At 44.9% G+C, this 16,824-nt stretch overlaps 1 protein-coding gene across 3 annotated transcripts in view; it reads right to left on the bottom strand.

The window, feature by feature from the left end:
• POLA1 (DNA polymerase alpha 1, catalytic subunit) overlaps window positions 1-16,824 on the bottom strand; it is a 557,049-nt gene that overhangs the window by 423,196 nt on the left and 117,029 nt on the right. For all 3 annotated transcript variants that reach the window (XM_069761539.1, XM_069761540.1, XM_069761541.1), the window contains exon 22: window positions 8,191-8,284. In XM_069761539.1, coding sequence (XP_069617640.1) covers window positions 8,191-8,284 — 94 coding nt within the window. The remainder of the gene's footprint in view (window positions 1-8,190; window positions 8,285-16,824) is intronic.

Below are 16,824 nucleotides of genomic sequence, written 5' to 3'. Positions count from 1 at the left end.
TATACGGTAAGTGCTATAGCTTGCAGAATAAGCTAGGACCTGAGCAAATTCGCTCAACTCTACTTATGAGGCGTTCTGCTACCTCAGGGGCTCTCTCAGTGGGTCATGGCACCCTCAAACTATAATAGTATAATCTGCACTATAATATGGCGCGCCTTCCTTTTTGAGCTTTGCACTATGCCTCAAAAGTAGTTTTCACCCAGCACACTCGAAAAATTGCAAACAAATTTTGAGGGCCATTTTCTCCTCTTACCCTTGAGAAATTTGGGGCTAAAAGAAAAATTTTGCAGAAAAATGTGATTTTTAAAAATTTTCTTAGTTTGATTATAAACTTCTATAAAGCACCTGGTGGTTCAAGATGCTCACCATACATCTAGATGATAACCTGAAGGGTTAAGAAACTTCTTGTATGTGGTTTTGAGCACCTTGAGGGGTTGAGTTTTTAGAATGGTGTCACTTTTGGGTATTTTTTGTCATATTGACCCCTCAAATTCACTTCAAATGTGAGGTGGTAAATTTTGTTGGAAAAATGAGAAATAGCTGGTCAATTTTTATCCCTTATAACGCACTAACAAAAAAAAAAATGTTTCCAAAATTGTGCTGATGTAAAATTGACATGTGGGAAAGCTTATTTATTAACTACTTTGTGTGACACGACTCTCTGATTTAAGGGCACAAAAATTTAAAATTTTCAAAAAAAATCAAAATTTTCAAAATTTTAGTTTTTTCATAAATAAACGCCACTCATATCAAATAAATTTTTCCACTAACATGAAGTATCATAAGTCCCGAAAAAAAGAATCTCAAAATCAGTGGGATCCATTGAAGCGTTCCAGAGTAATAACTTCATAAGCAGAGTGGTCAGAATTGTAAAAATTGGCTTGGTTATAAAGGTCAAAAATGGCTTGGACACTAAGGGGTTAAGGCAAAAGTATCACTTAATTTAACACTAAATATCAAATGATCTCATAAAACATCACCCTTATTTAAGAAATATTAACCCCTTAGTGACCACAAATACGTCTTTTTATGGACCTCACATATTCGACAGTATCAGCGGTAGCAGGGAAGACTCAGTTGGATTCAACGGATATCGGTGAGAGCAGGCGGTGGCTGGTGGGAGTACAGCCACCGCCTGAAGTAAATAAATAAAATGTAAAAAAAAAAAAAAAATAGGGATTTTTGTGTTACTCACCGTAAAATCCTTTTCTCCGAGACGCTCATTGGGGGACACAGGACTGTGGGTGTATGCTTCTGCCGCAGGAGGCTGACACTAAGTAAACTTGAAAAAAAGTTAGCTCCTCCTCCATCGTATACACCCTGACACTGGCTACCAGAGACTCCAGTTTGGTACAAAAAGCAGTAGGAGAACAAAACACAAAAAAATAATATAACAGCATAAATACAGAAAACTTATGTCTAGAAAAGATCCTACTGGCTAATGTAATCAGATATAACCAAAGCAGCCATAAGGCTACCAGGGAGGGAGCTGTGTCCCTCAATGAGCGTCTCGGAGAAAAGGATTTTACGGTGAGTAACACAAAAATCTTTGTCCTTCACCTCATTGGGGGACACAGGACTGTGGGATGTCCTAAAGCAGTCCCTGGGTGGGAAAAATGTACTCACCAGTAAAAGACATCCAGATAATGGTTGTCTATAAATGCGCCACTGCCGCTTGAAGAATCCTTCTACCCAGACTTGCATCAGCAGAGGTCTGGGAGTGGACATTATAATGTTTGACAAACGTATGTAGACTAGACCAGGTCGCAGCCTTGCAAACCTGTTCTGCTGAAGCCTGGTGCCGAATGGCCCAGGAAGCCCCCACTGCTCTAGTCGAATGAGCCTTGATTCCGGCCGGAACCGTCATGCCCATGGTGCGATAAGCCTCCTGAATGGTCGCCCTTATCCACCTGGCCAGGGTAGATTTAGAAGCCGCGCATCCCTTCCTGCGACCCTCCGGAAGGACAAACAGAGCATCTGTCTGGCGAAAAGGCGCCGTTCGGGAAACGTACCTCCTCAGAGCCCTCACCAGATCCAACGTATGGAGAGCTTTTTCTACACGGTGCGTAGGTGCCGGACAAAAAGAGGGCAGAACAATATCTTCATTGATGTGGAATGATGAAACAACCTTCGGCAAAAAAGACGGTGCTGGTCTAAGCACTACCTTGTCCTGATGAAAACGCAAAAAGGGGGACGACAAGAAAGGGCTGCCAGCTCCGATACCCGTCTTATGGACGTTATGGCCACCAAAAATACGACTTTCCAAGAAAGAAACAACAAAGAAATATCTTGAAGAGGCTCAAAAGGAGCGACCTGTAAAGCCCTTAAGACCAGATTAAGGTCCCAAGCTTCCAAAGGAGTCTTATAAGGAGGGACCTTATGAGCGACTCCCTGGAAAAAAGTCTTGACCTGACGATTAGTAGCAATCTTGCGCTGAAAAAGGACTGATAAAGCCGAAATTTGTCTTTTAAGGGTACTTGGAGCAAGCCCAGAATCCAGTCCTGCTTGAAGGAAGGCTAGAATGTTTGGAATGGAAAAACGTAGAGGAGGCAGCCCGCGCTCTCTACCCCAGGAAAGGAACACCTTCCAAGTGTGATAATAAATCCTGGCCGAGACAGACTTACGTGCACTGATCATGGTATCAGCTACTTCTTGAGAAAACCCTGCCTGAGTTAAAACCCAAGATTCAACGGCCAGGCCGTCAAACGTAGGACCTCTGAGTTCTGGTGGTAGATCGGCCCTTGAGATAGAAGATCCGGCCGATCGGGGAGCCGCCAAGGAACCCCGGCGAGAAGTTGTACCAGGTCTGTCGTGGCCAATCCGGAGCGATCAGGATGGCCGGCACTCTCTCTGATTTGATTTTCTTGATTACCCTCGGGAGCAGTGCCAGAGGAGGGAACAGATAAGAGAGCTGAAACTGGTTCCAAGACAGTACCAGCGCATCCATGGCGATTGCCTGGGGGTCTCGGTACCGAGAGACAAAACTGGGCACCTTGGCATTCATCTTGGACGCCATTAGATCCACGTCCGGAGTCCCCCAAAGATGGCATATCTGAAAAAAAACCTCGGGATGGCGAGACCATTCTCCGGAGGCTAGACCCTGACGGCTTAGGAAATCTGCCGCCCAGTTTTCTTTGCCCGGAATGTGGACTGCTGAGATCACAGAGTGATTTCTCTCTGCCCAGAGTAGAATTTGTTTTACCTCCTGCATGGCTGCCTTGCTGCGGGTGCCCCCCTGGTGATTTATGTAGGCTACCGCTGTGGCGTTGTCCGATTGAATTCGGACAGGGCGACCTTCCAGAAGATGGTGGAAATGTAACAAGGCTAGCCGAACTGCTCGAATCTCTAAGATATTGATGGGGAGATCTGATTCCCGAGGAGACCAGCGTCCCTGAGTTGTGTGTTGAAAAAACACCGCTCCCCAACCCAGGAGACTGGCATCTGTGGTAACCACTAACCAATTGGTTGGGGGAAAGGGCTTCCCCCTGAGTAGAGATGAGTTGTTTAGCCACCAAGAGAGGGCCTGCCTGACCTGGAGAGACAACCGAAATCTGCGGTTGAGAGAGAGAGGATTTCTGTTCCACACTGATAGGATTGCTTGTTGGAGGGGTCGAAGATGAAGCTGCGCAAAAGGAACCGCCTCTATAGTTGCAACCATCTTTCCTAACACCCTCATGCCCGACCGAATCGTATGAGGGCACGGTTGTTGAAGATTCCTCACTTCCCGCCGAAGGGCTAGGACCTTGTCCTGGGGAAGGATTGATAGGGCTTGAGAGGTGTCGAAGATCATGCCTAAAAATGAGATCTTCCGAGATGGCTGTAGGGATGACTTCCTTAAATTTACCAGCCAACCTAGACGAGAAAGGGTGTCCAGAGTGTTGCCGACATTTTCCTTGCAAGATTGAAAAGTCGGTCCCTTGATCAGCAGATCGTCTAGGTATGGCAAGACAACTATACCTCGGGAGTGCAGAATGGACACCACAGTAGACATGACTTTTGTGAACACCCTGGGAGCGGAGGCCAGCCCGAAGGGTAATGCCGTGAACTGGAAGTGTAGATTGTTTACGGCAAACCGGAGAAATCTTTGATGAGGCGGAAAGATGGGAATATGTAGATAAGCATCCTGAATGTCTACTGAGGCCAAAAACTCTCCTTTTTCCAGAGGCGATGACAGACCTGAGTGATTCCATCCGAAAGTGACGAACACGGACAAACCTGTTTAAAAGTTTTAGATCTAGAATAGGCCTTACCGTTCCGTTCTTTTTGGGGACAACAAAAAGAGTGGAATAAAAGCCCTGAAACCTTTCCTCCCTTGGAACAGGAGAAATTACTCCGCTGAGACGAAGGGACTCTATGGAGTTGTACAGGTCTTGTCGGAGGGACTCGGACTTGGGAAGACGGGATGGGAAAAACCGGGGAGGAAGTAGACGGACCAGTTCTATCTTGTAACCTGAAGATACGAGCTCCCCCACCCACCGGTCGTGGATTACTTGACGCCAGACCTGGTGAAACAACAGTAGACGTCCGCCTACTCTGTTGGAGGCACTCCGAGGAGGCCTCCAGTCACTTGGCCGAAAACCTTTGAGTCCTAGATCCTCTGGATCTAGTTGACTGGGAACGCATTCTTCCCCCCTGGATGGCCGAATAGGGGATCCAAACGTCTCGGTCCTGATTGGGTCGACCCTGCGCAGCAGAACTCGATGCTGAAGCCCATCTAGCATTGCGAAAGGGTCTGAAACGAGCTTGAAATTGGCAGCGAAAAGGCTGTCTAATCCTCTGCTGAGGAAGAAACTTACTCCTCCCTCCTGTGGAATCTGAGATCAGCTGATCCAGTTTTTCACCGAACAAGCGACCACCCTGATACGGTAGAGTAGTAAGCGATTTTTTAGAGGTAGAGTCAGCCCCCCATGTGCTTAGCCAGAGGGCCCTTCCAATAGCAATAGCATTAGCCGCAGCTGCAGAGGCACAATCTGCAGCATCCAAAGATGCATTAATCAGATAACTACCAGCCAGAGCTATCTGAGAAGACATTTCCGCCAATTCTGCTGACAAATCACCTTCTTGAAAAGCCTTTGTTAAAGACTCAGACCAAGACATCATAGCCTTAGCAACCCAGGTTGCCGCGAAAGAAGGGAAAAGCGCCGAACTTGAAGCCTCGAAAACGGAGCGAGCCAAGCTCTCAATAAGACAATCCGTAGGATCCTTAATTGCCGAGCCATTAGGGAGAGATAGCAATGTGTTAGAGGCTAAACGGGACACCGGAGGATCCACAGCAGGATTTTCCGCCCAATTACTACAAAGTTCAGTAGCAAAGGGATACCTAGCTTTCAGAGCCCTCTGTCCTGAAAAACGTTTGTCCGGGTGCTCCCGGTTACGGCGAATCAGGTCCTCAAATTCCGGATGAGGGGAAAATACCCTATGGGTTTGTTTGGCCCGCTTAAACGAGACCTTATGATCTGAGGATAATGCGAGCTCATCCTCTATCCCCAGGGACTGATTGACAGCCTCAATGAGGCTATCTACCGACTCCTGAAATCCAGGACTCTCAAAATTAAGGGACCCTTCAGACTCATAGTCTGTCTCAACTTCCCCGTTCTCTGCCGGGGAAGGAGAACGGGAGACAGAGCTCCAGAATGCGGAAGCACCTGAGGGCCTGGGCGACGCAGTGCAAATTCGCTTTCCAGGCGTCTGTCTAGTGCGAGCGCGGCCCCTGCAGGCCGAAGGCTCCTGAGACCCCGAGGCCCTCTCCGAGACAGATGGACTGCTGGCCCTGACTGCCGGGGTCTGAAGGGATTTGATTGCTTCAGTGAGGGACGCCATGGATTGCCCCCGAATCATGAGGGGCAGGAGCCGGAGGGATTGCTGGGGAGCTGGCAGGGGGGGGGCTCCTGGGCGCGTTCAGAGTCACAGGCCTCGCAGCGGTGATTACTCTGGGCGTGCGGGAATGGGGCACGACAATCTACACAACCGGTAAATAGAACCGTGTGAGACTTAACTCTTCTAGACATAATGATCCGTAAAGCTATACCCAGGGCCAGAGACAAAAAAATACTGCCTCAGCCAACTGGAGGAAGAGGCACTTACCCCAGTCCTGTGTCCCCAAGAATATAGCAACGGATCCAGACGCACGCTGCGGAACAAAAGGATGCTGCCTTTATCTTCCTCAGAGCCCCCTGGGCCGATAGGGGGCGGGACCGCCATACAGCGCTGCGGCCTGTAGTAGGCCTAAAGCCGGGACCTCAATTCCCCCCCCCCCCCCCCCAGAGAGGAAAGGCGGAACCAGAAGTGGACGCGCCGGAAGGGGAGAAGCCTAATGGCGCGGTCTGCTGGGCGGAAGCCCGGGCCCTGTGCTGCCCGGCCCGCACCTGGAGATGACAGAGCGGCACCAGCCGCACCTTAGCGCCGCGGCGCCTGAAGTACCGTAGCGCCGCGGCGCCGGCCGCAACGCAGCACCGGCCGCATAGCAACGCCGGCCGCATTTTGAGACCCGCACTACAGCGCCGCAGAACCGGCCGCCGAAAGAAAAAATGGCGTCGGCGGCAATGGAGAGCCCCTGCCGTCTCAAGGTACCAGCAGAGTCAGGTAAAGAGAAACCCTATAGCACCCTGTCAGGAGCCCCCCCAGAGCAGATGCCAGCAGAGCGAGGGGGAAAGCAAAAAAGACGGTGCAGGAACCCCATCTCTGTTATCTACCCAGGATAAGGAGAGGGACCGTCCACCACCCCATCTATCACTGCAGCAGAGCCGGGGTGTAGAAAATCCAGGGGGGAAACAGACGTCTAAGGGCACCTGTACAGCCCAGGATCTCAATACCTTAGGGTGGTCAGGGCCAAGTCCGGTAAAGAATCCCACGTAGCAGGAAAGGATACGTGGATATGGAATCGCACGTGCTTGCCCGTTGACAGTTTGGGGAGATCGGACCCTCAAAAGGATCCGTCGCCCCTTCAATTCATTGTTGAAAAATGGAGTCCAACAGGACTCAGAGGTGTGCCTCCTTGAGACACTAAGCATAAACTGGAGTCTCTGGTAGCCAGCGTCAGGGTGTATACGATGGAGGAGGAGCTAACTTTTTTTTCAAGTTTACTTAGTGTCAGCCTTTTGGCGGCAGAAGCATACACCCACAGTCCTGTGTCCCCCAATGAGGCGAAGGAGAAAAACACACTTTTTTCTTTTTTCCCTCACGGTGCTGAGGTCACTGCAGTTCAGCCTGGCTGGGAACGCAGCCTCAGTGACCCACGGTAACATCAATGAGTTCTTCTCTGCTCACTGATGCTGCACTTGCAGCAGCTCATTCATAAGTGGTTCTCAGACTGGACATTCGCATCTTGGCACCATCTATGTTGAAAACTATTTATCCCCAGACAAGGATTACGGCGTGGAACAGAACGACGGACAGGTGAGAGATATTATTGTTTTTCATTTTTGTTTTATTACAGAAGAGGGTTTCAATGGAACGGGTGTTAGGCGAGTATAACTGCGTCTTGTTTTTATTTCAAATAAAGGACTTTATACTTGCTGTGTGTTTACTAATAGACGGCTCTCTAATACTAAGCCTTGGACTTAATGTCATCAGACAATACAGAGGGACATCACCTCACAGATATGAACCCCACTTGCCACCACCACAGAGCAAGTGAGAATGCCAGAACTAGCGCATCAGATAGATGTGCTTTTCCTGGGTGGCAGCAGATTGATATTTTTAGGCTGGTGGAAATCAATACCAATGGCACCTTACCAGGTTGAGAATACCAGCACTAAGCTGTCTGCTTTAGCTTGGCTGGTTGTCAAAAATGGGGTGACCTCACGTCACTTTTTAAAATTATTTAAATAATTAAAAAAATACGACGTGGGTACCCCTCCATTCTATAACACAGACCGTGCTGCTGTTAAAAAATGGATGTCAGCATGCTTTGCCCACAGACACATGGTCCATGGAAACACAATGACGTGCCCAGACCCATAAACTTGAATGGGTCTACATGTGTAAGTACCTCTGTATGTGCGAAAAATGTCAAACCGGATACACTGACATCTGAAAGAGTCCTTAGTCTGTATAGAAACAATAGGTATGCATTTATTGTGCGTTGTGAAAAATAATGTGATTCTGGGAATTACACTTTAAACGATAAAATCATACTAAGAAAAATAAGAGAGTGGAATGGATTTTAAATTTAGCAGAAAAAGATCTTACCAACTTTTGGATCCAGGACTAACCCCCCAGCATAAGCAGCCTTCCTACGACCTTTCCTGTTTTTATTTTGATCTACATCCAAGTCATCATCATCCTATAATAAATACACAAGTTAGTCAAATGGAAATTATTAAAAAAAAAAAAAAAAACTTTAAAACCAGTATTAAAGGAATGTTCTCGCTCAGGAGTGCAACGCTCCCCAGCCTCATAGGTTCATGCTTAAAAATCAGGGGTGAGGTGTGGCAGTGCATGCCTGAAGACTGATCCTTTTGGACCAATGCTGGACCCACTCTGAAGCTGCAAGAAGAGGTAGCTTTGCCTCTGCAGCATTAGGAGAGCCCTGAAGATGGCTGAATTAACCAAGCTTCAGAGAAGTGCCGGGAAGTTGTAAAGCAAAGGAGCTTGCAAGGGCGCGCTCCTCATTTAGCAAAAGCAAAAGAAATTAACTGGAGTATAAGTTGGTATACATGCAATGTGTGGATCATGTTCACACTGGCCAAACATACAAAACTTAAGATAGAAACAATATGAACAAACCCTGCTGTAAGTAAAAAGCAATGGTGCATATAAATAACATATGGTACGTAGTAAACACTGTTTTTAATTTAAAAAAAAAAAGCATAAAAGCGAACGCCAAGTTCGTGCAATACTAAGGAAATCCTGAAAACATGACCTGTTGGTGGCTCTTGAGGACCAGAGTTGGGGAACACTGCTCTAGAATTAAAACCTTACTATGTGTCAGAAATGACCTCAATTAAAAGTTCCCTATGTTATTTATATGCACCATTGCTCTTTACTTATTTAGAACAGTATATTAATTTTGTTTCTATCTTAGGTTTTGTCCTCTCAAACCAACTACTTGGAAATTGCAATGGTGGTCGGAATCCTTGGCTACAATAGTAAGCTATAGAAGTGAAAATCATTCTTTTGAGAATGGAGAGGGTATCTAATAAGAGGCAATATACAAAGGTGCTTGTTTTTACAGCACTTTGCAAAATTACCCATTTAACAAGGTGAAGCAAACACTTTAAATAACTCCTTTGACAACGAAGAAAAAAATCAACTGTAAATATTTTAGTAGTGTTATCAGTACATGAATACTAATATGAACATCTAGTGGAAACCAACACCCTGCAAACCTCCTCCAGGATGAAGGTAGCCATCAGTCTATTCAGACTTTCCAAACCAAACCAAACCAAAATTGCAAACAGGTATATTTTTCTCTGAAACACTCAGATGTTTGAGAGAAAGTTAAGGTGAAAATTAATCTGTCATCGGAATTTTGCTAAGTAAACTACAGGCAGTGTCAGGCTGGCGTCATTACATTGATTAACCCCTTAACGACCGCAGATACGCCTTTTAACGGCGGTAGTTAAGGGTACTTAAACCACAGCGCCATTAATTAACGGCGTTGTGGATAAAGTGCATAGCGCCCCCCAGAGTCGGATTTTCTCCGGGGTCTCGGCTACGACCGAAAACATGATTCGGGTCAGTTTTTTCCAACCCCCAGGTTGTGATCGTTATTATCAACCGTATAACAGCGACCGCAAAATTTAATTTAAAAGAATGCAATTTGCCATTTAATTTCTCTGTCCTCTGATGTGATCACACATCAGAGGACAGTGAAATAGGGTCCCCAACTGCCCCCCGATACTTACCAGTGTCTCCCGGTGTCTTTGGGTCCCCTCCTGCTTCCCCCCACAGCAGCTGGAGTCTTCTTCCAGTAAGAAAATGGTGGGCGCATGTACAGTGCGCCTGCAGAGATCTGCCGACCGGCGCCCGGCAACAATAGGAAGATTTTTCCTATTGGTTCGTTTTGGTCACTGTGATAGACCCTATAACAGTTATCAAAATAAAAAAATAGTAAATAACCCCCCTCTATCATCCCCTTAGTTAGGGGGAAAAAAAATAAATCAAACAAAATGTATTTATTTCCATTAGGGTTAGAGTTGGACTAAAATGGGTCAGGCTAAAGTTAGGATTAGGGTTAGGGTTGGGGCTAAAGTTAGTGTTAGGGTTGGGATTAGGATTTATGTTAGGGTTGGGATTAGGATTAGTGTTAGGGTTGGGATAAGGATTAGTGTTAGGGTTGGGATTAGTGTTCGGGTTGGGATCCGGATTAGTGTTAGTGTTGGGATTCGGATAAGTGTTAGGGTTGGGGTTAGTGTTAGGGTTGGGATTAGGGTAGGGATTAGGATTAGGGTTGGGATTAGGTCTGTGTTGTGGTTAGGGTTGTGATTAGGGTTATGGTTAGGGATGGGGTTAGGATTAGTGGTGTGATGGGGTTAGGATTAGTGGTGTGATGCGGTTAGGGTTGGAGTTAGAATTGGGGGGTTTCCACTGTTTAGGTACATCAGGGGGTCTCCAAACATGACATGGCGCCACCATTGATTCCAGCCAATTTTATGTTTAAAAAGTCAAATGGCGCTCCCTCCCTTCTGAGCTCTGCCGTGCGCCCAAACAGTAGTTTACCCCCACATATGGGGTATCGGCGTACTCAGGACAAATTGGACAACAACTTTTGGAGTCCAATTTCTCCTGTTACCCTTGTGGGCTAAAAAAAATGATTTTTGTGAAAAAAATAATGATTTTTATTTTCACAGCTCTGCGTTATAAACTTTAGTGAAGCACTTGGTGGTTCATAGTGCTCACCACACATCTGGATAAGTGCCTTGGGAGTATAGTTTCCAAAATGGGGTCACTTATGGGGGGTTTCTACTGTTTAGGCACATCAGGGGCTCTGCAAACGCAACATGATGTCCGCAGGCTATTCTATTAAAGTATGCATTTCAAAACTGCGCTCCTTCCCTTCCGAGCTGTGCCATGCGCCCAAACAGTGGACCCGTCTCCCCCCCATATATGGGGAATCAGAGTACTACGGACAAATTGCACTACAACTTTGGTGGTCTAATTTCTTCAGTTACCCTTGTGAAAATAAAAATTGGGGGGAGGGGGTAAAAACCTAATTTTTGTGGAAAAAATACGCTTTTTTTATTTTCACGGCTCTACGTTATAAACCTATGTGAAGCACTTGGGGGTTCAAAGTGCTCACCATACATCTAGATAAGTTCCTTAAGGGGTCTAGTTTCCAAAATGGTGTCACTTGTGGGGGGGTTTCCACTCTTTAGGTACATCAGGGGCTCTCCAAATGCCACATGGTGTCCGATATAATTCCAGCCAACTCTGCATTGAAAAAGTCAAACGCACTCCTTCTCTTCCAAGCCCTGCCGTGCGCCCAAACAGTGGTTTACACCCACATATGGGGTACCGGCGTATTCAGGAGAAATTGCACAACAAATTTTGTGGTTCATTTTCCATTTTTACATTTGTGAAAATAAATAAAAATTGGTTAAAATGTAAAAATGTTTGTGTAAAAAAGTTAAATGTTAAGTTTTTCCTTCCACATTGCTTCAGTTCCTGTGAAGCACGTAAAGGGTTAATAAACTTCTTGAATGTGGTTTTAAGAAGTGCAGTTTTTAGAATGGTGTCACTTTTGGATATTTTCTGTCATGTACACCACTCAAAAGGACTTTAAATGTGAGATAGTCTTTAAAAAAAATGGTTTTGTAAATTTTGTTGTAAATATGAGAAATCGCTGGTCAACGTTTAACCCTTATAACTACCTAACAAAAAAAATGATGTAAAATTGTGTTGATGTAAAGTAGACATGTGGGAAATGTTATTTATTAACTATTTTGTGTGACATATTCCTCTGATTTGAGGGCATAAAAATTAAAAGTTTGAAAATTGCTAAATGGTCAGAATTGTAAAAATTGGCCTGGTCATTACGCTGCAAATTGGCTCCGTCACTAAGGGGTTAAAATGAAACCTGGGGTAAAGAATCCAGTCTTGTGGTTGTTGTTTAATCTGTATTTGCAGTTGTCAGTTAATGAGATTCTTGTGCTCCAGGGTGGGTCTGTATGCGGGTCTTTATTTGGTGCTCTGTTCACATTCATTTATTCTCCCCACCAGCATTCGGTATTCAGCAATAGGGAAAGGGGCGGCGCCAGTTCAGTCACGCTCTGAGTATATCACACCCCCGACGCTGACTGACACTGGTTCTACATTGCAGCCGGTGGTCAGTCAGGGCTGGGCGCACGTTTACAGCACCTGCTGTGTATACTCGGAGCTGTGACTGAACCTGCGCCGCCTCCGCCCCTTTGACTGAATACCAAATGCTGGCAGGGGAATAAAGATCTCACTACCACGTAGCAAAGGAATGCTACGTGTTACTGAGGAAATATTTACACAATAAATTTAAAGTGAAATTAAAAAATAAAAAACAGTGCCTACTACCAGAAAACCTGGACCAGTATAGAATAGCGTGGACAGTCGGGATTTGCGCAACCACAACCAAAAAGAGACCATAAACTGACCATACAGTCCAACATGATATAATATAATTTTATTATCATATAATTCAAGTAAAAAAAAGTACAAATAATGGAAAATACAGGTATGGATCAAAAAAAAATATGGACCAAAATGCAAAAGTACAAATTGTACACGAAAAGGGACACGCATCCAGGAGAAACACAAGATGAAAAATTATATATAAAAAAAAAAAAAAAAAAAAAAAAACTAGATAAAATGCCACGGTGTGCGAGAAAAAAATTTTTTTTTACAACAAAATATACCCAAATATAAAACACAAGTGAATGTCACAAAAGTTACCTTGGTTGGAAAAAATCAGGGGTATAAAAGTGAACAAATGCAAAAGGTAAGAAAATATAGCAAAAGTGCACAATTGTGTGCAGTATAATCAAACAATACTAAATAGTGGAACACTCAAAGAATAATATAGGATAAGTGTAATAGAGGAGAAAGGGGACAAATGATCACTGTGTAAGTGTGACAGCTGATGCCACAGTGGAGAGTCACTTACAGTGTAGTTGTAGATCCCTGGCTCCTGGATGACGTCCTCCCCAACGGGCGTTTCGGCTTTTTGGCTTCGTCAGGGCTTGTGTTTCTTGTGTTTCTCCTGGATGCGCGTCCCTTTTCGCATACAATTTGTACTTTTGAATTTTGGTCCATATTTTTATTCCTACCTGTATTTATTTTCCATTATTGGTACTTTTTTTACTTGAATTCTATGGTAATAAAATTATATTATATCATATTGAACTGCATTGGTTGGCTTATTGTCTCTTTTTGTTTGTGGTTATGTTAAATACTGCATATATCTGTAATAGTATTGGCTTTGAAAAATAAAAAATTACCTCCAGCAAATTCGCACCAGTGTAGGCGGTGCCTGTGCAGTAGCATCTATCGCTTACTGATCGATGATACTGCGAATGCGACGCCATCTTGCTGGAGCCATTTTTTTTCTCTCCCTCCAACAAAATGGCGATCGCAGCAGCGCATGTGCAGCAACATCCATCAGTAATGATGCTACTGCATTGGCACCATTTTGCTTGAGGTTAAAAAAAAAAAAAAAAAAAAAACTTTTCAAAGCCAGCACTATTATATGCAGTATAATACAATAGGAGGTAGGTCAATGAAGGTTGAGTGACATGTCAGTTAAACCCATAAGATGGATTTTATAAATTAAGGCATCATTTTAATCAAGTGTAATGGCGCCAACCTGACAATGCCTGTAGTTTACTTAGCAAAATGCTGATGACAGGTTCACTTTAACCCCTTCATGACCATGGGATTTTTCGTTTTTCCGTGTTCGTTTTTCACTCCCCTCCTTCCCAGAGCCATAACTTTTTTATTTTTCCGTCAATTTGGCCATGTGAGGGCTTATTTTTTGCGGGACGAGATGTACTTTTGAACGACATCATTGGTTTTAGCATGTCGTGTACTAGAAAACGGGAAAAAAATTCCAAGTGCGGTAAAATTGCAAAAAAAGTGCAGTCCCACACTTGTTTTTTGTTTGGCTTTTTTGATAGGTTCACTAAATGCTAAAACTGACCTGCGACTATGATTCTCCAGGTCAGTACGAGTCCATAGACACCTAACATGTCTAGGTTATTTTTTATCTAAGTGGTAAAAAAAAATTCCAAACTTTGCTACAAAAAAAAAAAATTTGTGCCATTTTCCGATACTCGTAGCGTCTCCATTTTTCATGATCTGGGGTCGGTTGAGGGCTTATTTTTTGCGTGCCGAGATGACGTTTTTAATTATAGCATTTCGATGCAGATACGTTCTTTTGATCGCCCGTTATTGCATTTTAATGCAATGTCGCGGCGACCAAAAAAACGTAATTCTGGTGTTTTGAATTTTTTTTCCCGCTACGCTGTTTAGCGATCAGGTTAATGCTTTTTTTTAATTGATAGATCGGGCGATTCTGAGCTCGGCGATACCAAATATGTGTAGATTTGATATTTTTTTTATTGATTTATTTTGATTGGGGCGAAAGGGGGGTGATTTAATGATTTAAACTTTTATATTTATTTATTTTATTTTTTTTTTACATTTTTTTCCATTTTTTTTTTTTTTTTTTTTTTTTTTTTACTTTTGCCATGCTTCAATAGCCTCCATGGGAGGCTAGAAGCAGGCACAACTCGATCGCCTCTGCTACATAGCAGCGATCTGCTGATCGCTGCTATGTAGCAGAAATGCAGGTGTGCTGTGAGCGCCGACCACAGGGTGGCGCTCACAGCCACCGGCGATCAGTAACCATAGAGGTCTCAAGGACCTCTATGGTTACCATCCTGACGCATCGCCGACCCCCGATCATGTGACGGGGGTCGGCGATGACGTCATTTCCGGCCGCCCGGCCAGAAGCGGTAGTTAAATGCCGCTGTCTGCGTTTGACAGCGGCATTTAACTAGTTAATAGGTGCGGGCAGATCGCGATTCTGCCCGCGCCTATTACGGGCACATGTCAGCTGTTCAAAACAGCTGACATGTCCCGACTTTGGTGCGGGCTCACCGCGGAGCCCTGCATCAAAGCAGGGGATCTGACCTCGGACGTACTATCCCGTCCGAGGTCAGAAAGGGGTTAAAGATCTGGCTGTGGACATTAGGCAGAGATGCTTCTAGGACAGTGAAGCTGCCGGATTATCCTCATGCTGCTCTAGTTGAATGACAAGTCTCTCCATATTTACACAAACGGGAGACCTGTCAATGACCTTGGGCAATGAGGGGATAAGTCGGCTGGTGGTGCTGTAGAGTAGTCTCGCCACTGGCTATAGTACTAGGCTGGACCTTCAAACCATTTTTTTTTTCCAAAACGCCAAAACATTTTTGAGAAAAACATATCTGGTTGCAATTTTGCAGCCAATGTTTGATTCATGCTGCCTAAGAGTCGAGCAGCATGAAACGAAGTTCACTTAAAACTATCAGAATTGTACAAGTGTTCATAAACAGATGAAAATCCTATCACTAATTAATCATTAATATATGGAATTCATCTACATCTTTGAAAACCCCTTAGATCAGATTGATGGTTTGTGTAGTTAGCCAATAAAAGGTGTGTGCGTCTGATCTACACAAATAGATAACTAGTTTTCCCATTGTTAAATCATTCAATACCTGTGTAAAAATAAAGAGGTCCATAAAGAACAAAAACAGCTAGTACGTGAAAGTAGCATGAGTAGATGGCCCCAGGACTAGACTATTTTAGATATCAAAACGTATAAATATGTATATATACGTGAGTAATATATACCGGTAGGCGCTAGGAAAATAACGGAGGATGGTGAAAAAAGAAATAAATAAATAAAATATTCACAAAATAGAATAGGAAACCTGGTGCAAAAAGTGTCCCAATCTCAGTCTTTTAACTGGAACAATGGCTGCTGACAGGATGACAATACATTCGTCTGACACAAGCAATAGCAATTCAGAGCACTCAGCAATAGTTCCTACCTGTGTCGTAAGGTAAAGAGTCTTGAGCACTCTTGTTGCGCGATAAGTCCTTCAGCGGACGCAGAAAGTCTGGTCGAGTGGCTGCCCCGGCCGGCGGCAAGCCACAAACAGCTGGTCTCCGGGAGGAGACGAAGATACTGAAGAGCCGACGCTGCGTGTGTAAGCGGCGGTGCGTGCCGGCTGTGCGCAGGACCTGGGTGACGTAACGAGTCACGTGACCGTAACCCCCGGTGACCAGGCAAGTGAGTACGGAGTGCGAATAGGGCCAAACAACCGACGCGTTTCGGAGACGCCGGTCTCCTTCCTCAGGGTTGGACCGGCGTCACTTGCCTGGTCACCGGGGGTTACGGTCACGTGACTCGTTACGTCACCCAGGTCCTGCGCACAGCCGGCACGCACCGCCGCTTACACACGCGGCGTCGGCTCTTCAGTATCTTCGTCTCCTCCCGGAGACCAGCTGTTTGTGGCTTGCCGCCGGCCGGGGCAGCCACTCGACCAGACTTTCTGCGTCCGCTGAAGAACTTATCGCGCAACAAGAGCGCTCAATACTCTTTACCTTACGACACAGGTAGGAACTATTGCTGAGTGCTCTGAATTGCTATTGCTTGTGTCAGACGAATGTATTGTCATCCTGTCAGCGGCCATTGTTCCAGTTAAAAGACTGAGATTGGGACACTTTTTGCACCAGGTTTCCTATTCTATTTTGTGAATATTTAATTTATTTATTTCTTTTTTCACCATCCTCCGTTATTTTCCTAGCGCCTACCGGTATATATTACTCACGTATATATACATATTTATACGTTTTGCATCTTTT

This window comes from Ranitomeya imitator, chromosome 3 (genome assembly GCF_032444005.1).
Source record: "Ranitomeya imitator isolate aRanImi1 chromosome 3, aRanImi1.pri, whole genome shotgun sequence".
In the NCBI taxonomy this organism is placed as follows: Eukaryota; Metazoa; Chordata; class Amphibia; order Anura; family Dendrobatidae; genus Ranitomeya; species Ranitomeya imitator.
This window is presented reverse-complemented; position numbering and strand designations above follow the sequence as displayed.